The sequence below is a fragment of the Oryzias latipes genome, chromosome 12 (genome assembly GCF_053564925.1).
Source record: "Oryzias latipes strain Hd-rR chromosome 12, Olatipes_Hd-rR_3.1".
NCBI classification, from domain to species: Eukaryota; Metazoa; Chordata; class Actinopteri; order Beloniformes; family Adrianichthyidae; genus Oryzias; species Oryzias latipes.
The window spans coordinates 23,624,572-23,650,781 of record NC_136248.1 but is presented as its reverse complement, the minus strand read 5'-3'; the positions used below and the strand labels follow the sequence as shown (position 1 = coordinate 23,650,781).

General features: G+C 39.5%; 2 protein-coding genes across 46 annotated transcripts in view; one reads left to right on the top strand and one right to left on the bottom strand.

Annotated features, from left to right (window-relative positions):
* add1 (adducin 1 (alpha)) overlaps positions 1 to 19,047 on the bottom strand; it is a 30,815-nt gene extending 11,768 nt beyond the window's left edge. For 22 of the 37 annotated variants that reach the window (XR_002874313.2, XR_013659406.1, XR_013659411.1 and 19 more), the window contains exons 1-12: positions 18,891 to 19,047; positions 9,590 to 9,798; positions 9,284 to 9,446; positions 8,928 to 9,079; positions 7,384 to 7,464; positions 7,127 to 7,276; positions 6,904 to 7,047; positions 6,728 to 6,826; positions 6,408 to 6,581; positions 4,811 to 5,152; positions 1,460 to 1,555; positions 1,245 to 1,337 (exon numbers count right to left, since the gene is read on the bottom strand). Coding sequence is in view for 25 of the 37 variants with exons in the window: in XM_023960941.2 (XP_023816709.1) it covers positions 1,245 to 1,337; positions 1,460 to 1,555; positions 4,811 to 5,152; positions 6,408 to 6,581; positions 6,728 to 6,826; positions 6,904 to 7,047; positions 7,127 to 7,276; positions 7,384 to 7,464; positions 8,928 to 9,079; positions 9,284 to 9,446; positions 9,590 to 9,784 (1,689 nt within the window). In the remaining 12 variants the exon portion in view is untranslated. The remainder of the gene's footprint in view (positions 1 to 1,244; positions 1,338 to 1,459; positions 1,556 to 4,810; positions 5,153 to 6,407; positions 6,582 to 6,727; positions 6,827 to 6,903; positions 7,048 to 7,126; positions 7,277 to 7,383; positions 7,465 to 8,927; positions 9,080 to 9,283; positions 9,447 to 9,589; positions 9,799 to 18,890) is intronic. The other 15 variants (XR_013659408.1, XR_013659414.1, XR_013659409.1 and 12 more) reach the window with 1 other exon arrangement.
* A 5,735-nt stretch (positions 19,048 to 24,782) lies between these two features.
* sema4d (sema domain, immunoglobulin domain (Ig), transmembrane domain (TM) and short cytoplasmic domain, (semaphorin) 4D) overlaps positions 24,783 to 26,210 on the top strand; it is a 50,887-nt gene continuing 49,459 nt past the window's right edge. For 5 of the 9 annotated variants that reach the window (XR_002874247.2, XM_023960410.2, XM_023960411.2 and 2 more), the window contains exon 1: positions 24,967 to 25,116. The gene's annotated coding sequence lies outside the window, so the exon portion shown is untranslated. Of the gene's footprint in view, positions 25,117 to 26,210 lie in introns of all 9 variants that reach the window. The other 4 variants (XR_013659478.1, XM_078956160.1, XM_078956162.1 and 1 more) reach the window with 1 other exon arrangement.

Here is a 26,210-nt window from a genome sequence, read left to right as displayed (position 1 = left end):
AACAAACTTTTTTTGGAAGCAGCTACTGTTTTCAGCTTCTGTTTTTTTCGTTCCTCTTCATTTCGAGTCCTACATTTATCGTTTATATTTAGCCTATTGGCTTTCAGGACATGATTGACATCAGGCGACAGTGATGATGGTGATGTCACTTCCGCTCCAGAACAGCCAAAGGCTACGTCCAAATTCTCACACGACTCCCCAACTCCCAAAAGACTAGTGACCTGGATTTTAATACATTTCCATACACGATCAGTCCTTTTTTTCAATTATTTTTTTAATATAGGAAATATGACAAATATTTTTTCACAGCAAAACCTAGTAATTATGAACATTTTTATCATTTTATCCACTGTGTTCTGATGATTTATAATATATATATATATAAACAGACTTATTCAAACGCAAAACACTGAGATCCGATGCTGACTAGTTTTCTGCAAAGCCTTGTGAGAAATTTCTAGGGCGCTGCATTTTAGAATTGTAGATTCAGACATCCCAGTAAAGGCTGGCCAAACCCAGTATAGTGCACCAATACAAAAACAGCAGCTGTTAAAAATAAATGTTTCTTTTTGTTTGGTAACAGTTTTAGGTTTGTCAGGTTTTTTTTTAATTCAGTTTCAGTGTCTGAACTTAAAAATATATTTTTCAGATTTACAATTAAAAAAAATTCAATGTTTCTTTCAAATATACAACATGCAATTTTTAGTTTAAAACGGTTTTCAAACTTAAAAATATTTTTCTATGTCACAATGTTTTTTATTTATGTATTTACAATTTAGGTTTTCATTCCCTTTTAGCTCATCCTGGTTTGCCGCCATCAGCATGCACTGCAAAAGCAAGCCATCCACACCAGGGGGCGCTACGCCTTATCAGGCACATAAAGACTAAGTTAGTTGCAACTAAAATTGAACTAAAATGAAATTAGAGGCAGCTTTTCAGATTTTGTTTTACTCTGACATGATGTGAAAGGAATAAAGAAGCACATGCACTGCAGGTAAACAGAATAAGGGATTCTGTTTGGTTGCTATGGACACAGACTTCATTGATGTTGCTGTGAATAACAGCCGAATGTAAAATGTTTTTTTTTTTAAAAGTTCATGCGGCGTTTTGGGGCCAACTCCTGACCTGGACTGAACAAAAACTGAGATTAATCTAGATTTGGAGACAATGTTTGTGATTCACGCCGTCAAGTCCAGGTCAGGGAAGCTGCCTCAGTGGGGAATGCATCCAGCCCACAGACTGACCTGGTTGAAGGTCCGCTCCCCCACACTGCTAGCACACAGAACCTGACTCTGGGGACCAGCCGTCTTTATGTCCTGCAGGTTCTGCTCCCGGATCTAGAAACAGCACAGCATTCCATGAAAGGGTTATAAACATCCTGATGACAGAAACCATGAATCTGTCTGAGCAGTGACGGAGTTCATCCACGGCTCAAACAGCCAATGAGAAGCAGCCGTACCTTATTCCTCATTTCCAGGACTTCCTTTGGGTTGGTGTTCATAGGGATGAACTGATTTGCTACGGCAGCCTGGCGGAGTCCATCTTCCTTTGACCACTGTAACACCAAGTTCCACATTTAGATACAAATTTACAAACAGAAGGAAAAGAAACTAAAAATTAACTGAAGAGTCAGTATGACAAAAACAAGCACAAAAAACAATAAAAAAAAAAAAACAGAGCAGGCTTGACAACAGTCATGCAGAAATGAAAATGACTGATGTGAAAATGAACAAAACCATGAAGAGACACATTCAGGAAAAATGTAAAGAAATATGTGATTTTATAAAGTGGCGTATGATCTCATTATCCAGCTGAAAGTCATATATATATTTATATATAAATATAAAAAACTACTAAAGGTTTTGGAGGTTTTGGTATGACTGTGACTTCACTGCAGGAATACAACCACAACATTAAAATCACTTGTTAAAACTTTCCAGACCCACTTTGGGGGTCTTAAACTAGTAAGATATTTTCTAAAGAAAATTACACAAAATGTAAAAGTAGATTAATTTTTTTTAAATAAATTTCTATTACTTTTTTTTTTTACCTATTTTGGAAATAAATGAAGATATTTCCACTAACAAACTTGGTTAAATTTTGCATAAAAACCGACAAAAAAAGACAGTTTCCCTTCTATTTATATTCAAATCTTAAAATAATAAAGAATAACAAGCCTTAAAATATTAAAACACAAAATGTGAAACTTGTCCCAAATATATTTCTATATAAACATATTCAATTAAAACTTCATTTTTTTGTCATAAAATGTTTTGTATTAAAAAAAAGTAAAACAGATTGATTTCTTTCAGTTTTTTACCCTCCATATATTTACTTTTTTAATGAGATTTCTTATATTCACTTCTCCTATTGCTGTACATTTCTCATTTAATTTAAAGCTAAATAAATGTTTTAAAGAAACAGATCTGTGAACCAGATTTTTAAAAACCACAAGGCTTATCTTACTTTCTGTCTTAGTTTGTGATGCACCCAGTTTTCAGGTTACTTTTTCTTTTTTTAACCCTGACAAACCCTGGAAAACCCAATCTTCAGGGATTTTAAAGTTAATTTGACATTTTTTTTAATTTGTTTGTTTATTTTGGGTAGCAGGAATTAATAACAGCCAAAGAAATAAAGAAGAACTAAAATGAACCAAATGAAATAAAAATATAAAAGTGGAGTGAAAAAGTACAAAAAGTCTGACAAAAAAATTATATTAATTTGTGTGTTATAAAAATAACAGACAAATTAGATTTTGTGGGTTCTCCAGGGTTAAAATAAATTGTGTCAATCAGCAGCAAAACAAAAAAGACCCACAAATATTGAACTGATTATTTTTGACACTAGTCTGTTATACAAAATGTTATAATAGTTATAATACATGTACAAGTTTTGGACTTAATTAATAATTATGATTCAGATTTGAACTAAAAACATTGAAAATATCGCAACCTGGAACAGTTTCAGAGGAGAAATTAAATTTAAATTAAATTCAAAGGGGGGTAAGGGGGGATGTGTGGAGGGGAGGAGTGACAAATGGCCGACAGGAGCGATGAGGCTGGCTTACGAAGCGGAGGGTGGCAGTGAGGGGTGAGCTGGCATCACCAAAGTCATTTTCCAGGCTGATACAACAACAACAGAGATAAGAGAGAAAACACCCCGACAACACTCACCCAGAATAGAACAAACGCAAAAAAAAATAATAATAAAATAAAAGATTTTTTCTCCTTATAACTCTAAACTTTTAAACCTGGTAATGCTCAGCATGATGGAGAGAGAATAAATCAAACTCTGCATCCGTATAATGCTCCAAAGTGAAAGAAGCAGCAGGTGACGAGAATACTTCATGCATTCATTTCTATTGTTTTTTTGAAAGTTAGCATCACAGTGAAGAAGCTCATGGCTTTGCTCATGTGTTGGCTCCCAGCTCGGGTCATTAGCTGCTAAACCAAAGGCCGGATGAGGGAAGGAAAACTGCATGGAAAGTGGTTTAGTCGAGGATGAGATGAAGGTGTGAACACAATATACTCACTGAGAGAGAGTCTCACAACACAACATTTCCTACTTTCCCAACAGGAGATAGTTCATTAAAAAATATCCACGTTTTGTTTTTCCTGCTTTTTTTTTGCTTTTCTTTGTTAAACAAGACCACACATACAATTCTGACTGCTTTTCAAAATAAAATTAAAAAAATTAACAACATCTTAGCATTTACATTTAGCTTCCATCTTTAAAGTCCCACTCTGATGAAGACCGTGTTTTTAACATGTTCTTGTTGCATTTCTCTCATGGCGACGGACGTATATTAGGAAAATTCAGAGCAAAATTTCATTCCTGAGTATTTCTTTATTTAAATTGTGAATCAGGAGCAGATGAAAAAATGTAGTTGGAAAAAGGGCGCATCTGTTGGCGTAAACCAACTGGGCGGGTCACAAGCTCCCTGCTGCGCTCCTTTCTGATGAATCCACTCGCAGACAAACAAATCCATGTGCGTCTTTGTGTTTTCCTCGTCTAAACTGTCATTTGACTCAAAAACTGTACGGCTGGATAGCTCCCGATATTACTCGTGATTTTTGTTGCACCGGTAATGGCTGTAAGCTAGCGGGGGAGCTTGTAAACAGAGAGCTCTCAGGTATAGATGACAGGAAGTTGGGGCGGGGTTGCTTTGCGCAAAGAAAACGACACAGGTTTCTGAATTTTGGCTGAAAACAGCATAATCTTAATTAAAAGGCCACTGGGAGCCCTTTGGAGTGAGACTTCAATAACATTTTGTTTTCTATATTAAAGCTCTCATTTCTCTCTCCTTTAAAGTCAATGCAGACAAATCTACAAAGCATTGTGAGGGAACTCCTGGTAAAAGCTCAAATAAAATGACCTCCGTCTGGAAGCACAGAAACATGTTAAAAGCATTGTGTGCGTGGGGGAGGGGCAGTGTGGTCAGCAACAGTGGTGTCACCTGTTCTTGCCACATTCACCTGCCTATTAGAGGACTCTTGCCACACCCCTGCCGCTCGCTCCTCTGGGAAAAACATTAACACCAACAAAGCATTTCACCACTCCACATGCAGTGAGCATGCTCAGAGCAGCTGGCCCGGCACTACCGAGTCTCAGGAGACCAAGAGTGCAGGCCGACCAATCAGCCAGATGGGAACTATTTGACCAAAATGAAAAGTTGGACCTTGTTGGTTGTCGTTTCAGGCAGTGATGGACAGATTTGTGGTTCTAACCGTCTCCTGACCCTCTGAGTGCAGACCACCTGCTCACATCAACAAGTAAAATCTATACTATGAACAATAAGGTAGGCACAGACCAAGCAGTTGGTTATACAGCTTGGCACGCAGACACCGGACGAGAGAGACTGCAGCAAGGGTTTGACGTGATCATGTGTTATGTTCGTCCACACCTTAGGCTTCGACTTGGGGCTGCAGCCGTCGGGCCCATCCTCGTAGGGCTCATCTGGGCGGCCGCCGGCATTGAGCCAGCGAGTCTTGTCGCGCTGGCCGCGCTGGAAGCTGTGTTTCAGTGGGGAGCGTGCACCTGAGTCACTGTCCTCACCGTATGAGTAGCCCCCGTGGGCCAGCTCCCCGTCACTGTACTTTTTACCTTTGTCCCTCAGAGCTGGGCAGCGGTAAGGATAGCCCGTCCTGTAGCCCTGAAACAACAGAGGATGGCTGAATGAATGTGGGTTTCTTGTGGAAAGAGCTTCAACCTTTTTATACTGGGTATGTCACCAGTGACAGGAAATGACACACGTTCTTCCAGCTACTGTAACATTACAACAGTTTACGCAATTACCCAAAATTCAATACATTCTGAAGCGTAGAAAAGAAGCTGCCGTAAAGTGTTGCATATCAGCGCAAAGCTGCTTTTCTCATCCGTTGGAATTATGATAATAGCATAAATGGTAGAAATGTTAAGATCATTCAAAGAACGTAAACACTGGAGCTAATGCCTCGGTGTTCTGCCAAAGCCTGCATCCACTTCCATGCATTTGGAGCCCACCTTTGACCAAATATAGCTCTATGTAGTAATGTGTGAAATGTCCCATCAGTTCCTCTTTTCATGTTCTACTAAATAAATCCATTAAATCTCTGGAGAGCATGACCCATAATGTGCAAATCCATTCAATGTGACAATCAAGGAAACACATGAACTGAAGAACTAACTTGGTTCTTGTTTTATAAGAAACATTTTAAATGTTAAGGGAATAAGAAGGCTTTTAAACTGTTCACAGATCTACAAAAATACTCAACTGTTTATAATGTGTTTCTTTCCCCACAATTAAAGAATCTCCAACTTTTTATGACTCATACTTCAGATTCAGATTTGCAATGTCAGATGTTTTAACTTTGTTACTCGTGATGCACAACGCTGACGTTCTTTGCCCTCTGCTCTGTGGTCCGCAGAAGGTTTCTCTGTATCCAACAGGTGAAACACTGTTTACAGGTGAACGAGGCCCCCCAGGGTTCACTTGTTTGACCTGCACCAAAGTTACAGGAGGTTTTCAGATGCGACAATGTAAGCAGACAAACCCCGGTGCAGATCAAACCTCCCAGAGTGAATGTGTTCAAAGAGAAACCGATTTAACCGACCGAAAAAGTGAAAAGTGAAACCGAAGTGTAGAGAGTCCAAGTCCATGTTCAGTGACAATTTCGATGAAAAGTCTATGTATATACATAGTGCCAGGCCGGAATTATACACCAAGTCTTTCATGTGTCGGAATAGAGCTGTGAAAGAGAAAAGCCACGAGATTTGCACCGCTCGACATTTTCCACCAAGCCTCTTCCACATGTGTGTGTGATCCGGTACGGACAGTCCAGGGTGAACACCATATGCTAAAAAGCATGTTTTAGAGCCCGGTGTGAACCCATCTTAAGAAGAAACAATCCTTCCTTCTTTTTGCTTACCAAGTTATCGAGCATTCTCATGAGGGCCTCAAACTCTTGCTCCCCAATTAGCCACTTGGGATGCGTTGAGGACCCATCGCTTGCCGGCTCAGGGACATTTGGGCGCAACTTATACTTGGCAGGGTCCAGCATCACCAGATTGTCTGGCCCTCCAGCGCTGGCCAGTGTTCGCACCTGGAACCAATTGGATGAGTCGGTGTTAAGATGGAGGAAACCATTTCAAACGTCTGACACTAAAAAGGGTTAGATTGAGCTAGATTCCATTCCAAACCACAGATTTCAGAGGGGATAGGTAATCTAAAGCACAAAGAGGGTTCTACCTGGATCTCGCAGGCTGTGACCAGGTTGTGGATGTAATGGAAAGCTTCTTCCACCGTTTCTCCAACTGACACTAAACCATGATTCCTCAGGATGAGCACCTGAAACAACACCAAAACACTTATCTGGAGTCTCAACTTGTATAGATTCTTTTTATGCAATAATTCAGAGCTTCTACCTTGCTCTTAGGTCCAATGTTCTTCTGGATGAGAGTCGTTTCTTCGTCATCCACCAGTATGCCGTGGTAGTCGTGGTAGGCCACCTCACCGAGGGACAGTGCTTCAGGTGAGATGGGCAGGAGTCCACACTTCATGGCCGAAACCTAAACCAAAAGACGAAAGATTACGCAACAAAAAAGGCTGCAGTTGTCTTTGGTGAAACGGTTTCTTTTGCTTCTTTACCGCAGCGCCTGCTGCTGTGTGTATGTGAACAATACACTTCACATCAGGCCGGGCCGCGTAAATGGCAGAGTGAAGAGTAAAGCCAGCCTGGTTCACCCCGAGGTTGGTGCTCCCCCGGTCCACTATCTCTCCTTGGAGGTTGATCTTCACCTGGAGGACGAGGCAAAAAAAAAAAAAAAAAAACAAAGAATATAACCCTTTTTTTTGCTTCAACATCCATAAAAACTTTTTTTAAAAAAACGAAGCAAACACCTTACCAGGCTGGAAGCAGTGACTTCACTGTACAGGAGCCCAAAGGGGGCAATGAGGAAGCGCTCCTGATCAGAGTTCACTCGGACCTGAAACGCCACACACAGCATTTTAAAATTAAGCTGACCTTTAACAAAAGGCTGTGGACCAAGAATATATCTACAGTGTGTTCTCTCGCTATATTACAGTTTACCATTCGGTCTCACTGAGTTTTTTCAAAGCAATTTTGCTTACTTTTTTTCCTAGTTCATCGTTTTCTGCATCCTAATTGGCTGTAAACTTAGTCAATCAATCTCCTCTGAGCTGTGTCTCTTGGTTAGTTTGCTAGTTATATAAATCATCATTTGGGAGCTGATCTTTGTTTTATTTTATAATACTGGACTTTGAGAGTTTAAGCAAAAGAGAAAAGTCAGAAAATGTTCGCGTCTGTCTAAGAAACGTGTAGGAAGTGTGCAGTAAAGGGTTTTACTGCCTTAAAACATCTATAATCCTACTTTAAGGACATTACATATCACCGATTATTTTTTGAAGAATGTCCATGAGCTCTAAGAGTTTACCTGAGGGGACCTGCAGTTCCTCTTCCTGTCTGCTTAGTTTGTATGGTGTCAAATCAGCGCCTAATGTGTTGCGCATCAAAACCGTAAAACGAGCTACTGGATGTCAGGGATGTCCCGCCTTCCCTCCGCTTGATTGACGTCTCGCTGATTTTACGTGTGCATGTTTTAAAATCGCAACCGCAAAAAATAAAAGCGCAACTCAAAAAGAAAATTTCAGAATGGCGAGAAAAATCAACACCTGAGAAATATGATTGTGCTTTGGGTTATGTCTTTTGGTTGCAAAATATGGATTTTGGTTCTCAATTTATGCGTTTTGATTTGTAGATTTGGGATTTTAATTCCACGGTTTTGATGCGCAATACATTAGGCGCTGGATTTGACACCATACGTTAAGTTCATGGTAACCCGTTCGGCTAACACACCGCAGCAGTGCATTTGAAATGCAACAGTGCAGTTCTGATGTGATCGCAGTCACAGACAGAACTGAGGGCAGCCGGCATCCTAAAAGCTTACACAAAATTTCAGCTACTTTGAAATAATTGAGGAAAAAAACAGGTCCCATTCTAGCCATTGTGATAAATGAAACATTGTTTTGAGGTTTAACCTACCTAATATTTTAAACTACCTAATTTTCCCCCAAAAAATGTATAAAAACTTAACCTAAAAAGCATTTCTTTATCAGTTTATAGATGTTGACGAAACCCAAATTTGGGTTATAGCCTCTTATTTTTTTTATTAGAAAATTTGTGGACTCAAATACTCTCCCAGAAGTCTTGACTGTTGCACTGACGATGAAGTGAGTTATAAATATCTAAAAAACTTCTTTTGCCCTCTTATTTGGAAACATAATTTGTTTTGATGACCATCAGCTATAAGTACTTTAAATTAAAAATATCTAAACAGCTTCACTTAAGTTAAAACTATTTTTTTAATTAAATTAATTAAAGGTAAAAGCTGCCAGAAATGTTCAAAAGAGTCAGAAATTGCGATCTTACGGTGAGGTGGTTGTAGATGAGCTCGGACCAACCAAACAGGTCGGCGAGCCGATAAAAGGCGGCCAGCTTGCACCGCAGCAGCTTTTCGCCTTTTTCACAAGAAATAGAGTCTGAGCCACGAAGGTCGTTGACCGGGGTCACCATCCCCAAACCTGAGGGGACACACGGGGTCATAAAGGTTAGCGGAGGTCATCACAGGGCAGAGGCTGGAGTATTCAGAGGAGGGGAAAAAAAATCTATTTTTTTAAAGAAAGAAGGTTTTGTATCCAGAAGTTCACAGTGGATTGACTCACAGCAACACAAACACAGAGGATCTTGGGTCCAAAAGTTGCACAGTCATTCTTATATGTGCTTACTCATGTTTAACGCTGCCATGCCTCCTTGTGGGGCAGCGGGGTACATGGAAGGCATGCTGGTGGTCATGAAGTCTGCGATCTGCTGCAGAGCCAGCAAGCTTGTTGGGGTCTTCCCCTTCTTGAGCTGGTCCTGGATCATCGTCTCCAGCTCTTCACAAAAGGCCTGCAAAGATGCCGAAGGTCATTTAAGGGCGGGACATAAAGCTGGGCATTCAGTGGGTAATCAGTTTCATCAGGATCACACCAGACATTCGTATTTTTAACAGACTGGATCAGCAACAGCTCCGAAAGAAGAAGTCCACAAACCGGACTCTGAAGGATCATGGAGACTCTCTTCTTCTGCTCCATCATGTTGAAGTCCTGCCGCAGGTCAGGCGCCATGTTTCTCTCCCTCTGGTACTCCGGACTGCTCTCATCCACCCGGTCAAAGTACCGCTCCTTGTGCGGGGCTGTGGTGGGAGGGGGAGCCGTCACCACCCCGGGACCTGACTCTCCGTTCATCCTGGGCCGACCTCCTACAATACAACAAACCTTTATTGATCCACATGGAAACGACAAAAAAAATGAAGCCAGAAGACAATCAATAGCCACGGTACATGTGCAAAATGTCTTGATCGGAAAAATGGTCGGATCAAAATCTAACCGTGCACATGGCCCCAGAAAAACTTTTTCCGATTAGAACAAACGTTCACATGGTCACACTTTTGGTCGGAAATCATTTGGGCATGCGCAGTAGTGTTGAAAATATCGGAAGAGGAAATGAGTCCCACTGTAAACAAACTGAGTTGCCATATACATTTATGCAGCAGCTCGGTAATATATGAGATGATCTTCCAAACGTGTCTTTATTAATGTTATGAATATTATGAAGCGCCTGTTCGCTCATCATTTTATTTTTAATTCGTGTGGTCAGTGCTTTTCTTTTTGTGGAAGAACGGAGCCCGAAGAAGCCAGGGTTAGGAGAGGCTAACACGCGCTAACAACATTAGCCTTGTTTGATGAACACAAAATGCATGCGGGAAATGCAGCAATCTGCATCTTGGCTGCACGTAAATATGTGGGAATAACATCAGCCTTTATTTTGTCGGGACACGACTGGAAACATAAATCCACGTGATTGTTTGAACGGTTTCTGAGGAATGAGCGGCATTTCTGCTTTGAAAAGCTCACACACCGCCCCAAAGCCGCTGTGTGAGCTGACGGTCCGAGCTCTGCTCAGAAACACGGTTCTCCTGAGTCCGGCAGCCGCTTACCCAGAGCGGCGAGACGGATCGCAGTCCGAAGTCTCCCACACATAACAAAACAACAAAACGCACACATAACAAAGCATCCTCCCTCCCCTGAAACACAAAGTTATAAATCCGGCTGCTCGGCTCAGAGACACAGTTCGCTTGGTCCAACGGCACCCGAGCCCGGACCGTGCAGGGTCCAGACGTCACAGGGCATGAAGCACTCCTGCCCCGCACCCCCCCGTGAGGGGTGCAAGAGAGGGGAGAGGCGAAAAGCCAGCGGGGCGAGGGCGGGGCGGCACTTCACACCGGGCCTCCGCAGAGGAGCCGGTCGGTCCGTTTTGAGCTCCAAAGCCTTCTCTCGAATAAAACACCGTCTATGCGTGACGTTAAACCAGAGCAGTACGGAATGAACCGTTTACATATGTGCACAACAATCGACATAACCCACCTATCTCAATCGGAAAGAAATGTTGATCCAAACGAGTCGGATCGGGGCAGAGTATTCCGAACGGCGTGTTTACATGACACATTTTACTTGCGATCAGGCGTTCTTTCCGACTACTTTAATCCATGTAAACGCAGCTAAAGTGAGCGGTTTGTAAATTTCCATAAGACTCAAGAGATTAAATGATGGAGTTTTCACTTTTATTTTCAAATAATTGGAGTCCTACTCCGAACATCTTTGGATCTGCTGTAAAAGCAGCAATCTTAATTATGCCTATGATGTTTTTAGACAAAAATGTTTTTTTTTAAACTGCGTTGTTTTCTAGGACATAGTTCCTGCAGAGCAGCAGGAGTTCATTAGAAGTTTACCCCAAGTTGTGGGTGGGACTTTTGGCGAGGAAGCTAGACCAAACTTCCCATCATCCATCTGTTTCTGTGCTCTCCCACAAGCTTACAGCCCCTCACCCAAAATTAAAATTACCAGTACAACAGAAACAGCAAACTAAATGGGAGCTATCCAACTGTACAGCATTAAGACAGATACCAGCTCGGACAATAAAAATCTAAGACGTACGTGGAACTGCAGTCATCTACAAGTGCATGCATCAGAATGGAGCTGGTGTCCCAGTGTACAATACTTTTTCTGACATTTACATAAAAAAAATACTCAAAATATGTCTTCCATGATCAGAAAAATTCCACAAGAGCGTGTTAAAAGCACCCAAAACACAATCTTCATCGGACTGGGTTTTTAAATACCCACCGATTAAACAAGAAAAGCAGTTAAGGCTCTCCTTCCTGACAGTCATGTGGCAGCACCTCTCAGCTAATCAATCCTTAGTTCATTTTCTGGGATCACAAATCAGCTCGACTGTTGAAGCTTTGCAAAAGAATGGAGCAAAATCCAAAACAAAAGTTTTTCATTTACACATCCTTTATGCAATAATAATAAAATGATGTAAAGTAGCCAAATCCTTTTTATATATATTCATATCTACAGAGCTCTTTCTCCATGTAATGGTTCAGTGTTTGATCAAATCAAAAATCTTTGTTTCACAGAAACAAAGCCGGCCTCTGACTCTGAACCTCAGCTGATGAATGCACATGCAGGAATGCAGGTTGAGCACTGGCGGAAGAATGCGGCCCATTAGTTCACATCGATACAAACGTTCAGCCAAAGCCTCCATGACAACTGCAGCCTGAACTCTGGGCATCCCGTTCCCCAGCGAGCTGACCCGCACAGGTCCCGTCAGCTTTTATTCATGCTCAGAGTCTCCACAACAACTAAGCAACATGGAAAATATTGTCTTTATCTGAATGGTCTTTGGGTTGCTCCACTTCAGTAACATCAAGCGACAAATTAAGGAGAAATAAATGTTTTTTGTGATTGCACTTGCAGCCAAAAAGACAGCCTTTAACACAAAGAGTCTGCCTTCATCAGCATCAGGCAGCAGCTGACACGGACAGACAGCTTTGCTTTAAACACCAGCCTTCTCCAGGCCACATTTGACGTTCACATCCATGTGATGATCCGGAACAACCCACACTGCCCCAGTGATTTTTCCAGGGAGCGGATGGCTGATAAACCGCAGAAATAAACACCCAGAGAACCTCATGTGACACCGATGTTCACCACGGACGGCTTCATCAAACGAAGTTTGAGGCACAGCAAAGAAAAACTTGGTGAAGCTAGATGAGAGAATTTGGGTTATAGGGAAGATTATTCTCCAGGCTCCACTCTGGAGAAACTGGAGAATCTCAGAAGGAGATTATAATAATTAATAGCTAGGTTGACCCACAGTTAAGTTATCCGGTTACTGTCAATGTTGAAGTAAAATGCTAAATCTTAGAACCAAAAACCAGATTGGAGAGGAAAAATGTCTCCCTTAATGTGGTTTCTCTTAGAGGACATTTCCACATCAAAGGGCATTATTAAGACTTTCAAAGAAGAGAAGCAGCTGGACTAAAGTCTGCTGGTGTTCCTGTGAGGAAGAGGAGGTGTGGGAGCCTGGTTACAGCTGTGCACATAAAAGCATGGAAACACACAATAAATCGCAAATTTATCGTTGTCGCCATCTCAAGCTGAGCAATCCACGCATCTCAAAAGTCAGTGAAAATTGCAATAAATTGATACCTTAAATGTGCTAAAATAAACTTGAAGTATTGAAGTATTTAGTCAAATAAATCCCTTTATGCATTTGACCAATCGGATGGACTTCTTTTATGTTAGATGCTTGCCTCCTATATAGACAAGGTTCATTTGGAGAAAAATTGAAGTTATGTTGATTCTTATTTAAATTAAACTGTTGCAGTGAAATGGAAATAATGTTTTTGGTTGTTTTGCTGTTGATGTATCGCAAGTTATATCATCATCGTTATATTGATCACAAAAATCGCAAATCGTGAATTTTACTCATGTTGTGCAGCCCTAACACAGATTATTAGTCTCCTAATCTGATGACAGAAATCATAGTTTTGGTTTACATAGCATGAAAAAAAGCAGATAACTAGAGAGACGACGGTAACCTGGTTACTGAAGTACTTATATAAATTTCCGCATTCTTTTTGTTGTCAAGCAAACTTCCTCTTTTCAATTGTTATGGCCTTGGTCACAACTGCCCTTATGGGTGGATAAGGGGGAAAAATGGGCAAACTTGTACGGTGGTCTGTGCAAAATATCAAGGTTGTAGACCGCTCAGCGAGTCTGTAGAGAGAGAAAATGTTCCTGCACACTTTTTCTGCAGGCATGCTGCCAGTGTAAGGATTTGTAAAATAGAAGCACGTCATAAACACACGGAATCCACTGGAGCCTTGGGAGAGATCAAAAGGAAAGTCACATTTACTGCTTTGTATCTGAAGGCAAAAATAAAATGGATACAAAGGTAAGTCAGGGGGGAAAAGAAAGGGACTAAAATGTAACTCAGGAAAACCCTAAAAACAGCACACAGCATCTTCTTAGAATCCTAGTTACCCCAAAAGGAAAATAGCGATAAATGCATATACAATAAATTTAGAAACCCAAAAGCTACTTGAAGAATATCTTCTCTAACAATCAAACATTTGGTTATGAGTTACGCCAACAGACAAGAAATTTAGCCAACTCTACAATGTCTGCTGTTGCAGACATTGCTGTTGCACTCTGGTGTACAGGAGGGTCGTAATCCTTTCAGATTGCCCCTAACATTCTGTTTATTTCACACAAAAATTGATGAGTAGTCACATTTGAAGTTGAATGTGTTTTCCCCTTTTTGTGGAGATAAGGTGAAACAGAGTCCAACAATAATAAAGTCTCAAGTGACCCAAAAAAAATTTTTTTTTTTTGAAAGAGCCCTTCCTGTTGACCTTTTCTGTTTGGACAGGAGAGCGTATTCATTCTGACATCCATCAGAATGCTGAATCAGCACCATCAGCAGCTGCACTCATGTACAGCTGGTGTTTGAACCTGACCAGACTAGAGGGCGTTTCCATGGTCACATGGCATGGCAAAACGTCCCAAAAACACACCTTTGCACTTCTTTGGCTAAACAAACACATCTTTTAAAAGGTTGTCATTTGCACTAGTGTTTACGGATTCCGTCCAGCTGCAGGAGAAAACATCAATAAGAACTCCACAGCAGAGAAACACCCTAAAACAGCTGAGCCAGCAGAGTTAACACCGTCTCTTCTCTGAAAAACCATCATTAATATCTCTTCTCCGTGTTACAAATTTCACCAGACCCGTCAGGTCTTCACGCTAGTGGACTGCAGTTGCTATGGAAACGAGATACGTTACCATAGGAACATATGAAAACCTTCACGAACTGTTATGTAAGAACAGCTGCAGGCTGACATCACACTGCCAGTCCGTCATTGACACAAAGCAGCCTCCCTCCAGCTAAAACCATTAAAAAGAATTTTTTAAAAACTCCTGTATTTCACAAAAAAATAAAAGACGCTTTAATGAAGCTTCAGCTTGCGAATCCCCTGATTGATGCAAGTTGTTTTATAATGCAAACTATTTACTCATAGCCTTGTGTTGATCCATTTTGCAGTTGCATTACAGACGAAACAAACGTAAAGATAAATCCTTTGCCATGACCCAAAGAGGCAGAGCTGCAGTTTTATGGACAGGATGTTGCTAAAGATTAACAGATTTTCTCCGATTTCAAACCCCAACTGGAATCACAGGCCTGCACATTAATTTAAAAATGTTTCATCATCGCGACAACAGCAAAATACGTCATAAACGGCCATAAAAAGGTTCTCATACATGTTTACACACATGCTAAGACAATCTCATGGCAGCTTAAAGCATCTGACCAACTGAATGGACCCCTCCATGGCATTCAGTCAGATGGAGCCCTTCAATGTTAGATACTCGCCTCCTATGTAGACGTGGGTCATTTGCATCTGACCAACTGAATGGACCCCTCCATGGCATTCAGTCAGATGGAGCCCTTCAATGTTAGATACTCGCCTCCTATGTAGACGTGGGTCATTTGGAGTATAATTTGGGTCATTTTAGCTTTTATTTAAATAAAAATGTTGCAGTGAAATGGAAAAGTTTTTTTGTTTGTTCTGCTTTTTATTTATGTATTGCAAGTCATATCTCATCACAATATTAATCCCCCAATAATGCACATCGTAAGTTTTCACTATATTGTACAAGATCCATCGGACGCTGCTATCAAGTCCATTTTTGGTGAAAACCTTAAGCCAGTTAGATTTGGGGAAGCATGGAAACATGCCAAGATGGGCTTAGAAGATCTACCATCTCCAAACCTACACGGCAATTCATCACATTATGTCTTTTAAATAATAAAAGAGGGCAAATGGGCACTCATAGGATCATTATGCACCTTTAAAACCTCTGGGAATGCAGAGCGCTCATGTAAAACACAAATTTAAAGCACCCAAATGTGGTGTAGATTTACCAGACAACTCCGACACTTCCTGTCTAACAAACTGACTAAGACAACTGGATGAAGGATGTTCAACATCCATCCATCCATTTTCTTCTGCTCATCCAGGACCGGGTCCTCTGACACTTCCTCCAGCTCCTCTCCACAACAATAGCTATTTCTTTGCTGCATAGCTGATTGCTAACAACACCATGCAGGAATTGCACAGATTGGATTCAACCAGCTTTCCAGAGATTTAAATGTTGAGATCCAAAAAAAAGGTTTTTGGTTAAATGTCCTCAATGATCTGTCTTATTCTAAACTAAACAGACCTCCACTTAGAGCTTTCAGAGGGACTAATACTCAATATTTTAACTTTTTATTTTGCTTAGAGTTGATTGGCTTTTGGTAAATCTCAAAGACAAGTTAGGATTTTTTTATATAAATGAAAGCAAAAAGGTTACATACTGAATGTCAGAAATGTCAAAAATCCAGCATTGTACATCCCTAATCTGGATGAACATTCAAATGTATTAAAATGGAAATCCTAAAAAAACTCTTAAAAACTCCTGTGAAGTTTTTTGAAAAGAAAAACGTAAATATGTCTCATCCTGCAGATCCAAAATACTTGGAACAAAAATATATATAATTTCCTAGATCATTTGTTTTATTAAAATGAATTTTTTGCCAAATAAATAGATGGCCAAAATTTTTCAAAACAAAATCCACATTTATTTTCTTAACTGCCAACAATTATAAAAAAAAAAAAAAAGATGAATATCAAGTTAAAGCAATGCGCAAGACCTAAAAAAACAAACAAGTCAACAATTGTCCACACAAACACTATTCTCCTTTATAACCTCGTGTTAATGACAAAGTTTTATTGTAAATTAAAACCTTATTTAGAACCGGAAACTCCATTTTAGTCGTAAACCCCAAATGACTTCAAGAATCTATGTGGATTAAGCAATGGATTCTACAGCAAGAAACAGAAGATTAATAATATGGAAATGTTTTCATTAAAGCCAAATTTCAACATATTCTATTCATTCAAAAATCAAGCTGTTCAACCGATTGCCAATGAAGAGATCATCATTCAGAGTGACACCACAGCCTTCATATAAAAGAGCTGGATGACTGGCATTACTGAGACTGAAGCATCAGTGAGAGCCTCTCATGAGTCTGCATCCTCCTTTTACTATAGTTAACAAAAATGATAAGCAAATTATACCTTTTTTATCATTACAAAATATATAAGGAAAAAGAAATTCCATAAAAACCATGAAAAAAGGTTTAATTTCTTCTGTTAAAAATAAAAACGCCTTGCAGACATTGTAAGCAACCTTTTCATTATATTTCATATACATTTAAACACGACACATTTGCTTCCATATAGAAGTTAAAATGCACAAACCGCTCCCGTCAATGGAAACCTGCTAAATAATTCAAAATATTTACACTACATTAAGCTACTCTGTTGTGTTAGTTCTGGTTGTTCAGTCACAACTACAGCAAAAAGATCCACTAAAGTAAAAGCTGAAGAAAACTGAAATATTATATTGAAAGGAACACAATCACTAGACTTTAAATATGTTAGTAAAAGTCCTGGCTGTAGGTCTATGCGTGTTGTTCTATTTCTCAAATTAATACAACAATTCAGCCGTTTTCAGTTTCAGATTTGAATAAATCAACCGATTTAAAAGGGAAAAGGAGCATTTTGTATTAAACTTCTTTCTCCAGCCAGCTGGAATGTTATTGTGCCAGTGCAGACTGGTTCATTTCCCTGTCACATGTCACATCAGATGGTGTTTGGATTCCTGGCCGAAACAAACACATTTTCCCCATGTGCAGTCTCAGACTTAAGTCAGTGCCATCATGTACAGATCTGCGAGGTTTCTGACCAAACATAACTACAGAAGTGTTGTGGAGGGACTCATTTGGTATTGAACCAGTCCCTCATGACTTCTGCCCCATCTCTGACCTTCCTCAAAGGATCAACCTACTACTTTCAAAATGATGAAACATCCAGAAGATGAAAAGAAAACGTGAGAGGGTAAAGAGGAAATCGAAAAGAGGAACACATTATTATAAACTGTCCTGCAGTTGAGGGTGTGGGAGTACCGAGGAGTGGGCGGCAAACAAACACAGAGCTTTGTGTATGAACAGTGCCTGCGTGCTGTAGCATATTATACAGTGTATTCAAGGATGCCAAGAGGGGCTTAGATTGCCAGATCTGAGCTCCATCTGCACTGATCATTACTCAGATTTACTCATTTTAGGGAATTTCCATTGTTAAACAAAAATATTTTTTTTATTGGGTTCAGGACAACAAATTGGATGGAGGTAATTTAGTGACCCTAATGAGAAAAAAAAAGGTCAAAGTCAGCAACTAAAATCAATGTGTATATTATATTTTTAACAAAAAAATGGACTAATTGTGACGTCCAATCAGAAACTCAAAGTAGACACGTGTTTGTGGTCCCAAACAGCACATTAGATGAACGTGTTTAAATTAAATTAATACAATTTACTGAGTCATGGTGGTGTTATTTTAGCAACTGCATGACTTTGTGTTTGAGCACCACATTTAGTCCATGTTTGCTCGCAATTTCTGGATAATTCGGCTCGTGCTCTAACGCCAGAATCCCCCTAAACACACCCGAGTTGAACCGCCTAGAGTCCACATTAAACAACTACAGAGACTGGGGGTTGATGGGAAAGTAAAACCACAACAGGCCTGCTCAGGTAGCAGGCTAACGCCAGTGAAAGTGTGCAGCGGCGCTGCTCGTCTTAAGGGGCTTTAGGCTCTGAAGCCGCGTTGTTTTTCGTTAAAACACAACCCTCAAACAATTGTTTTAGTGGAAGGGAAGGCGTCTGCGTTCATGATACTCCCCCGCTCTCCGTCAGTCCGTGTTAGCCTAACAGTTTCCCACTGAACGACACAGCTACGACAAAAACACGCAAAAAAAACCAGGACAAACATATAGGAACTCCGTTACATTTTAATAGTGTTGCACAGCTGCAATGTATGTAAGTTTACTAAAAGCTTACCCTCTTTATAGCTGTGGTGGAACGAAAGCAAAGCAAGTCGACGGGTAGCCTGTGGTTTGAACTGTTTTTATCCGCTGCCCTGCTGATTTCAGAGCTTTATCTCTCTGCGCTTGTCCTTCCCCCCCACCCATTTACCATCATCCCACTTGGGTGCGGCAAGGGCTAATCTGCGGCTCCCCATTGGCTAAAAAAATGACACGTGACATCTGCGGATCAGGTGATTGGACAATGAACCAACCATCGCCATAGTTGGGGGAGTATTTTTTTTTCATACCAAACAAAAATACAAAAACACTTGATAAGTAAACTGTAGTTACACGTCAATACTCTCTAATCTATTTACAATGTATTTAATGCAATAAATTTACATTTTTGATACATGTTTGCCCATAGTAGCGTCGCTTGATATTATTTGCCAAATTCTGTTGCAAAATATGTCATTGCATTGTTCTAGACTGGTGGTTGTAAAATAGATTAAGTGTTCTCCTGCAGTTACACCCTTTTAATGGTCACTTAACATTCCTATACCCTTTTAAAATATAAATATTTGCTTAAAGTAATATTTATTCCATATTTCCATTCCTAATTCTTTAAATGAACTTTTGTATATTTCAGTTTTACTATAATGTCTATTTCTGCCTTGTTCATGATTGTGACTAAGTCAATAATTCTGCTTTAAACAAACTTTGAGATATTATACTGCTGTGCTGTTTTTAATTGATTTAAAAAAAATTGTTTTATTGCTGGAAATATTATGTGTTTATTTTATGTTTAAGAGCTCGAGTGATCCCAGGAGCTAAGCTGTCTGGGGTTTAGGCCCCTGAAAGGGTCTCCCATGGGAGCCAGGTCCTGGGTGAGGAGTCAGACAAAGAGCAGTTCAGAAACCCACCTATGAGAAGTACAATCAATGACCCAATCCGTTGCCCGGATTGGCGTCACTAGGACAGGCGAGCACCTGGTGACCGGGCCTCTCCCCATGGATCCTGGTCGGGCCCAGCCCAAAGAAATGACGTGGGACCACCCTACCACAGGCTTACCACCCACCCGTAGGACACCTCAAAAGGGGACGGTGCAATGTGGTTGGGGGGGCAGTCAAAGGTGCCTCTGACGTCCAAACCACCATCATGGAACTTGACTTTTGGGACGTTGATGATATATGTTGCTTCAAAATACCTAATCTAACTCTATTACCCTCACAGCATGTTACAGGAAGTCTCAGTTAGTATAATTTCATTTCTATCACTGGGGAAAACAAAGAGTTTTAAGTTTTTCATAACTCCATTACAGTCGGTCCACCCTTAAAAGCAGTGATACATTTGTTGTTTGTTCTCTGGGGTAAATATCTCATGTCATTTAGATATTTAGTCGCATTCCTCCTCACAGCAAAGTATATGATCCATCTGGTTTAAGACCTTTGCATCAAGTCCATTCAAAATAACAATTATTTTTGTATAATTATTATTCCAAAACGTGAATAATTGCTTGCAGTCTTTAGAATGGTGAATTCCCGTGTGTTTCCATTTATATGACCTATGATCCTCTGAATGCTGTTTTACATTCAGTAATGCCACAGACGTGTAACTATTCAGCTGTCAAACCTAATTGTTTAGGATAAACACAACTTTTTAGATGATTTAGATTTAAGCTATGGTGTTTTTTTGTTCTTACAGTTTCATAATTTCTCCATTTATAATTTTCTCAATCAAGTATGCACCTATCTTTCAACCAGGCCCATAATAGCATCATTTTTAAGATTTACGTATGTGAAAAAGACAATAAAAGTTCTCAAACACGAAACCATATATATTCCAAGATGAACCCCAGAGAGTTTGCAAACATGTATGAAATATTGTTCACCACTTGTGTGCATACGATTGTATTTTTTTAATGGCTTTGAGGTGGCTTCATTTTTCAAACACAGTACTTGCAGATCTATTTAAAGGTGTGTTGCAGAGGCACATACACATTTATTATGTAACCATGACAGAGAGCAAAAGCAGATGCAATTGTGTGCACAAAGGCAATGGCTCTGTTAATTTAAGTGCTAAGTGTTTGCCACTAGGTGGCGATGTCCCCAACATTTTTGAGTGAAGACACTCAGGAAACTAATACTAGTGCATACAGCGCTGTAGATCTCACTCCTCCCACACTCTTGATTGTACAAGAAATTGACTGTCTTAATACTATTAATTTAAAATAAATTGAAAACATTTTAAATGTCTGATCGTGATGGATCATCCAGCTGTTTTAGGGCTGTAGCAATTTCCGCTAATAAGGAAATTGGGGTAAAATAGAGGAAATCAAATATAAGGAGTGACAGTAGGACCTGTGTTTTTTGGGATGTTGAGAGTCAGAAACTGCACAGACAAACGTCTATTCCTCTAAAATTGATCAATAAATTATAACCACAATGTTTGAATCACAGATTTTTTAAGAATACGGCTTTATGTGAGTCTGAATTTGTAGCAATTACATCAAACTGAGCATAGATTTGCTTTGCATTATAAAATCCAGGTTGGTTGTATCCTACATTACGAGTGAACCATTAGGCCTTTAACTTTTGCGGGTGTTAATCCTGTTCCAGTTGACACTCAGTCCTCTAGACTGATCCCAGACCAGCACAGGTGGTTCTTGTGTTAAGAAATGACTGCGGTCTGCCTTATAGCATGGATACACCGGGCTGGGGAGTCTAAATATATCCAACTGGTGTGTCTGAAGAGTTCAGGCATGAAGTTGATATCCTTACACTGGAAATCTACACCTGACTGTATTACTGTCTCTATTGTGTGTGTAAGCGTTGCTCATACTCCCTGTACCTGTTGGGTTTGTTTATCTGATACTCTCACATAAAGCATTGAAATTGGGCTCTTTGTGTTTTTTTACAATCTGAAACCAGTGGTGCCAACAATGTGATGTTTTTGTCCATAACAGGAGAGAAAACGAAGCACCAGCTTAAAGACAAGATAAAATATCTCCCAATGAAAACATTTTTTACACAGCCGATCGTTTGCAGGGTTTCGTTGAAGTCTGTGCGTACATTCCTTGGTCACCTGTTTTCTTTTAGCAGCACATGTCACAGGGGGAGTAAAGATAAACCCAGCTGCTTTTTGTATTCATTTCAGGCAGCACTTGCCATCCCCTTTTAACTGCAAGCGGCCTTCACGTCTAAGCTCTCAAATCATCAAGAGCTGAAACGCAAACAGGCCATCCATAGTGACTGATGATGCCTGGAAATATTAACATATTTGGGGATATGGCCTAATTCCTTTTTACTAAAGGCATGATCATTAAAGACTTATTGCAGATCAACTGGTGCTTGCTGGGTTTCTCAACAAGAGCCACCACCCTTGCTGATAAATCCAGCAAAAAGCCAGAGAAGTAGGCAATGATAATACTCTGTTTCTAACTGCAGCAGCCTGGCTTTTCCTCAAAGATGGTATTGTATTGCTCTGGGAAGGCCATGGAAAATCCCTCTGCCTTCTTCTGCTGTGCCCTGCACAACCACACAAGGGTTAGTCTGTCTTTTCTACAATGTGTTTATGATTCAGTCCTACTTGGGTAAAAATTTTATATAACCTCTGACCCCGAAAAGTGACCTTTCAAACTCAGTAGTCTCACCTACACAATTCCTCTTGAATAGACCGAACAATGAGCAATAACCAGAAAGTGCCTCCGCTTTAGCCAAACTACAGAAAATAATGGCTTCAAAAAGTTGTGTAGAAACAGAACAAACAGTATTTGTTATAAAAGTATGACAATTTTAGTCTCCTTTAATATTAAAACACAAAAAAGGTAAATAGCATGCAAAGAGTTTCTCACTCATGGAACCTCTATGACGCCAACAGACCCACCCACAGATCAGGAACCAGGAAATGAATTAATCTGTATAACATCAGTTAATGTCACATATTTTGTAGGAAAGAAACAATTTCCACCTGCACCCTTTTGCAAAATGCAATCATTTACCTGCAGCTTTGTTGATGACCCTTAGTTTTCATGCATAGTTCAGTTCAAAACATGACAGTTTAATGCAATAACATTCAACTACTTGAACAACTCCCTTTTGTTGTTCTCAAAGCTTTTTCCTTTTCCTAATTTTGGAGATTTTATTTACTATTGACAGTCTGGTTCATTTGTTTTATTTAGTTTTATTGAAAAGTAATATATTGTCACATATAAAAAGAGCCATTTGGGAAACTATGCTTCCCTGTTTTTTAAAGAAGTTTGTTTTAGAGTGGGAAATGTATGTCTGACAATTGTTTAAAATGGAGAAATGAACAATTACTTCTACCTGCATTGAAGTATTGGAAAAAGTTTTTTTTTTTCAAATTAGAATAGACATGCTTGTTGCTTTATTTTTAACTGGTAAATAATTAATTTGAGTTGGTTAAACTGGACAACAGCTGCAATTTCTGTCAAACAAAATTACTTGATTTTCTGATTTAGTAAAAGAACTAATAGAAACCAGTTTATTCCTGATTGTTAGATACTGTATTCCTTTTTTAAGTTGGATACTAATGTAAAAAGAAACTCCACTTTAAACTTTACCTCTGAGAGGTGCAGCAATTTAAAAACTCAAGATGGCAGCTGGTTCAGCTGATGAAGAATTGTGTTGTTTTAATATTTTTTCGTTCCATAATTACTACTTACGCAGGTCCTTTAATTAGTGTTTATGAGTGCTACTTGCAGCAACGCATTTGTTTTAAACGTTACCCACAACTGCAAGCACCTGTTTAAAAAAACATTCAACGCTAAAATTCGATACTACCAAGCCACACTTTCAAAAAGGTGGCAAAGTACACTAATGCATTTTTGTAGTGATTTGGTAAAAAATACAAAAACATCTTTTGATCTATTTGAAGTGTTCCCAGTTGCCTTTAATAATGATTATGCTGTTCTTAGCCAAAAAGAAAAAAACAAAACAGTGCAATTTGTACACTATGCATCCTACTTTTTTTATTTAGACAATAAATATCACGTCACGAAGTAAATACCAAATACATATGAACATTTTATGAAGACTATTTGTGAATCTTCTCTGTGTTCTGAAGATGTAAACTTGGATGCTTTATAAAAATTGGCTTAAAAAAAAAGAAGAAAAATGTGTATATATATATATAAGTATATACTGTATATATATTTGTATATACATTTTTCTAATGAAAAATTATTTAAACGCTACGCATTCTAGTCTATATTCACCAATCTATGAGCATCAATGCACACTGGTTCTTTGCAAAGACTTCTGGGAAATTTCTGGGGGACTTGATTTTGAAATTGTAGATTCGAATAGCACTACAAAATGGAAAAGGTACTCTAGTGCACCAAGTTGTGAGTAGTAAAGGAATTACTACTCAGAAACAGAAACAGTGTCTGCAGAGCAGAACTTTGTCTCTGAGTTTTGGGCTAGGACCACTGGCATGAGCAACCCCGCCCCCTTTCCCTAGTGTATTTTCTACGTCATTAATTAGCTCTGCGTACTTAAATTATTATTTATCAGACACTGGTTTGTTTTTTAAATATAATTTATAAAACGTACCGACATGTTTCGGTGGAATACCTTCCGCCTTCGTCAGGGCGGAAGGTATTCCACCGAAACATGGCATTTAAGTACGCAGTATAATTTATAGACACAATGAACCTCATTGAATCATTATAAGCTCTGCTCCTGATTCGCAACTTTTTTTTTGTAATCAGTGTGGGTCTTAAATCCCCCAAAACAGAACTATTTTACCTTAGAATTTAGCGGTCATAAACCTGCAATAATGCAAGTTCCTCTCCCTCCACACAAAAACAGTTCTATGTTAGAATATTGTCAAACAACATTTTTTAATAGTACAGCTAACGTGCATTATGATCCGATTAAGTGCTTTGGATGGATGTTTTTAATCCGCATTGTAACTGGGTTGCTTCGACTGTCACCAGTGGATTATAAAAGACTACTTTTATTCCTGACACTTCCATTTTTAACAAGGGGGGAGCTTTTATTCGGCTTTTGGTTGACAGAAACCGCGACTGCGTGTAGCTACCTGAACCCCCCCCCCCCCCCCCCCCCCCAAACACCCCGGCTCCTCCTCCTCCCCCCCGGCAGTTGATATGTGCGCCCGGAGCTTTGAATCTCTTCTGTGGCCCCAGCAGCCGCCATGCTGAGCTGAGAGACCCGGCAGACTTTCACGCCGCCACTTCTGCACGTCCTCGCTGCGTTACAAAGGAAGACGTCCCCGCGGTGAGTACTTTGACGTTGTTGTAATGGAGTGGAAGTTGAGTTCTAACGTTTGGTTTCCTGAACGTTTTCTGGGATCTGCGCGTGCCGCCGCAGACTTTTTCAGCCCAGCTGCACTTGTTGCACCAAACCTGCTAGTACTAGAGGCTCGAATTTTTTTTTTCTTCTTCTAAACTTCATACATGAAAAAAGCTGAGCGCTCCCCCTTGAATTTTCTTACAGATATGTTTTAAAAACTGAAAACAAGTTCGATGGAGGTGAACAACCGTGGATTCATTGTCCGTAAATCACCGACAGCTGTTTGGACGCTAATTACTTGAAAGTTTCCGTGTTACTAAATGCCATCAGGTGTTTTATTAGTGAACTTTTGATTTGAAAGTCTCGGCTCATTTATCTAAAAAGTAGACTCTTCTGCGTATGGTCAGTGTAGAAAATGGTCGTTTTTCTATTCAGTTTCCTCATTTGAGTTAAAAAATGAAATATTTTGTCTAAAACGTGTGCAAAATAAATTTTAAAATAGTTTTGTTGTTTATTGCACCTTTTAAGGGTAAACTTTAGAATTTCAAACAAATATAAAAACAAAATCATAGAAAAGGCTTCAATGGCTACTTATTGGATATTACTGGATTTTAAATTAGGTCAGATCTCTATTTTCAAAAATATTTTTTAAAGTTTTCCTTTCGGACTTAATCCAAATTGATGCCATATTGTTGCGTTTTCTTATTTTTCTTATTTAATAATTTCCTTAAATATATATTAAAAAATGAATTTATTTTTGTCTGAACACTTGTGAAGTAGTAATAGTTTTGTCCTGTATTCCTTTTTTTTGGGTCAAGCTTGGGAATTGCAATTTCTTCCTCCTCTTTTTGCGTAGTGATTTTATTAGTGGATTTTAAAGTGAGTTCAGATCTCTATAAAACTTTATAACTTAGTTAAAAAAAATATTCTTAATCGGTTTCATGAGTCGTATTGTTGAGCACCTCTCCCCCGTCGCTCAGCTTTTCAGCCTTAGACTCTGACATCCCGTCGCTCACAGGCTCAATTAGTAACTAGAAGGAGCTGCATTTCCAGAAGAAAATGCAGGGTTGAATGCTGTA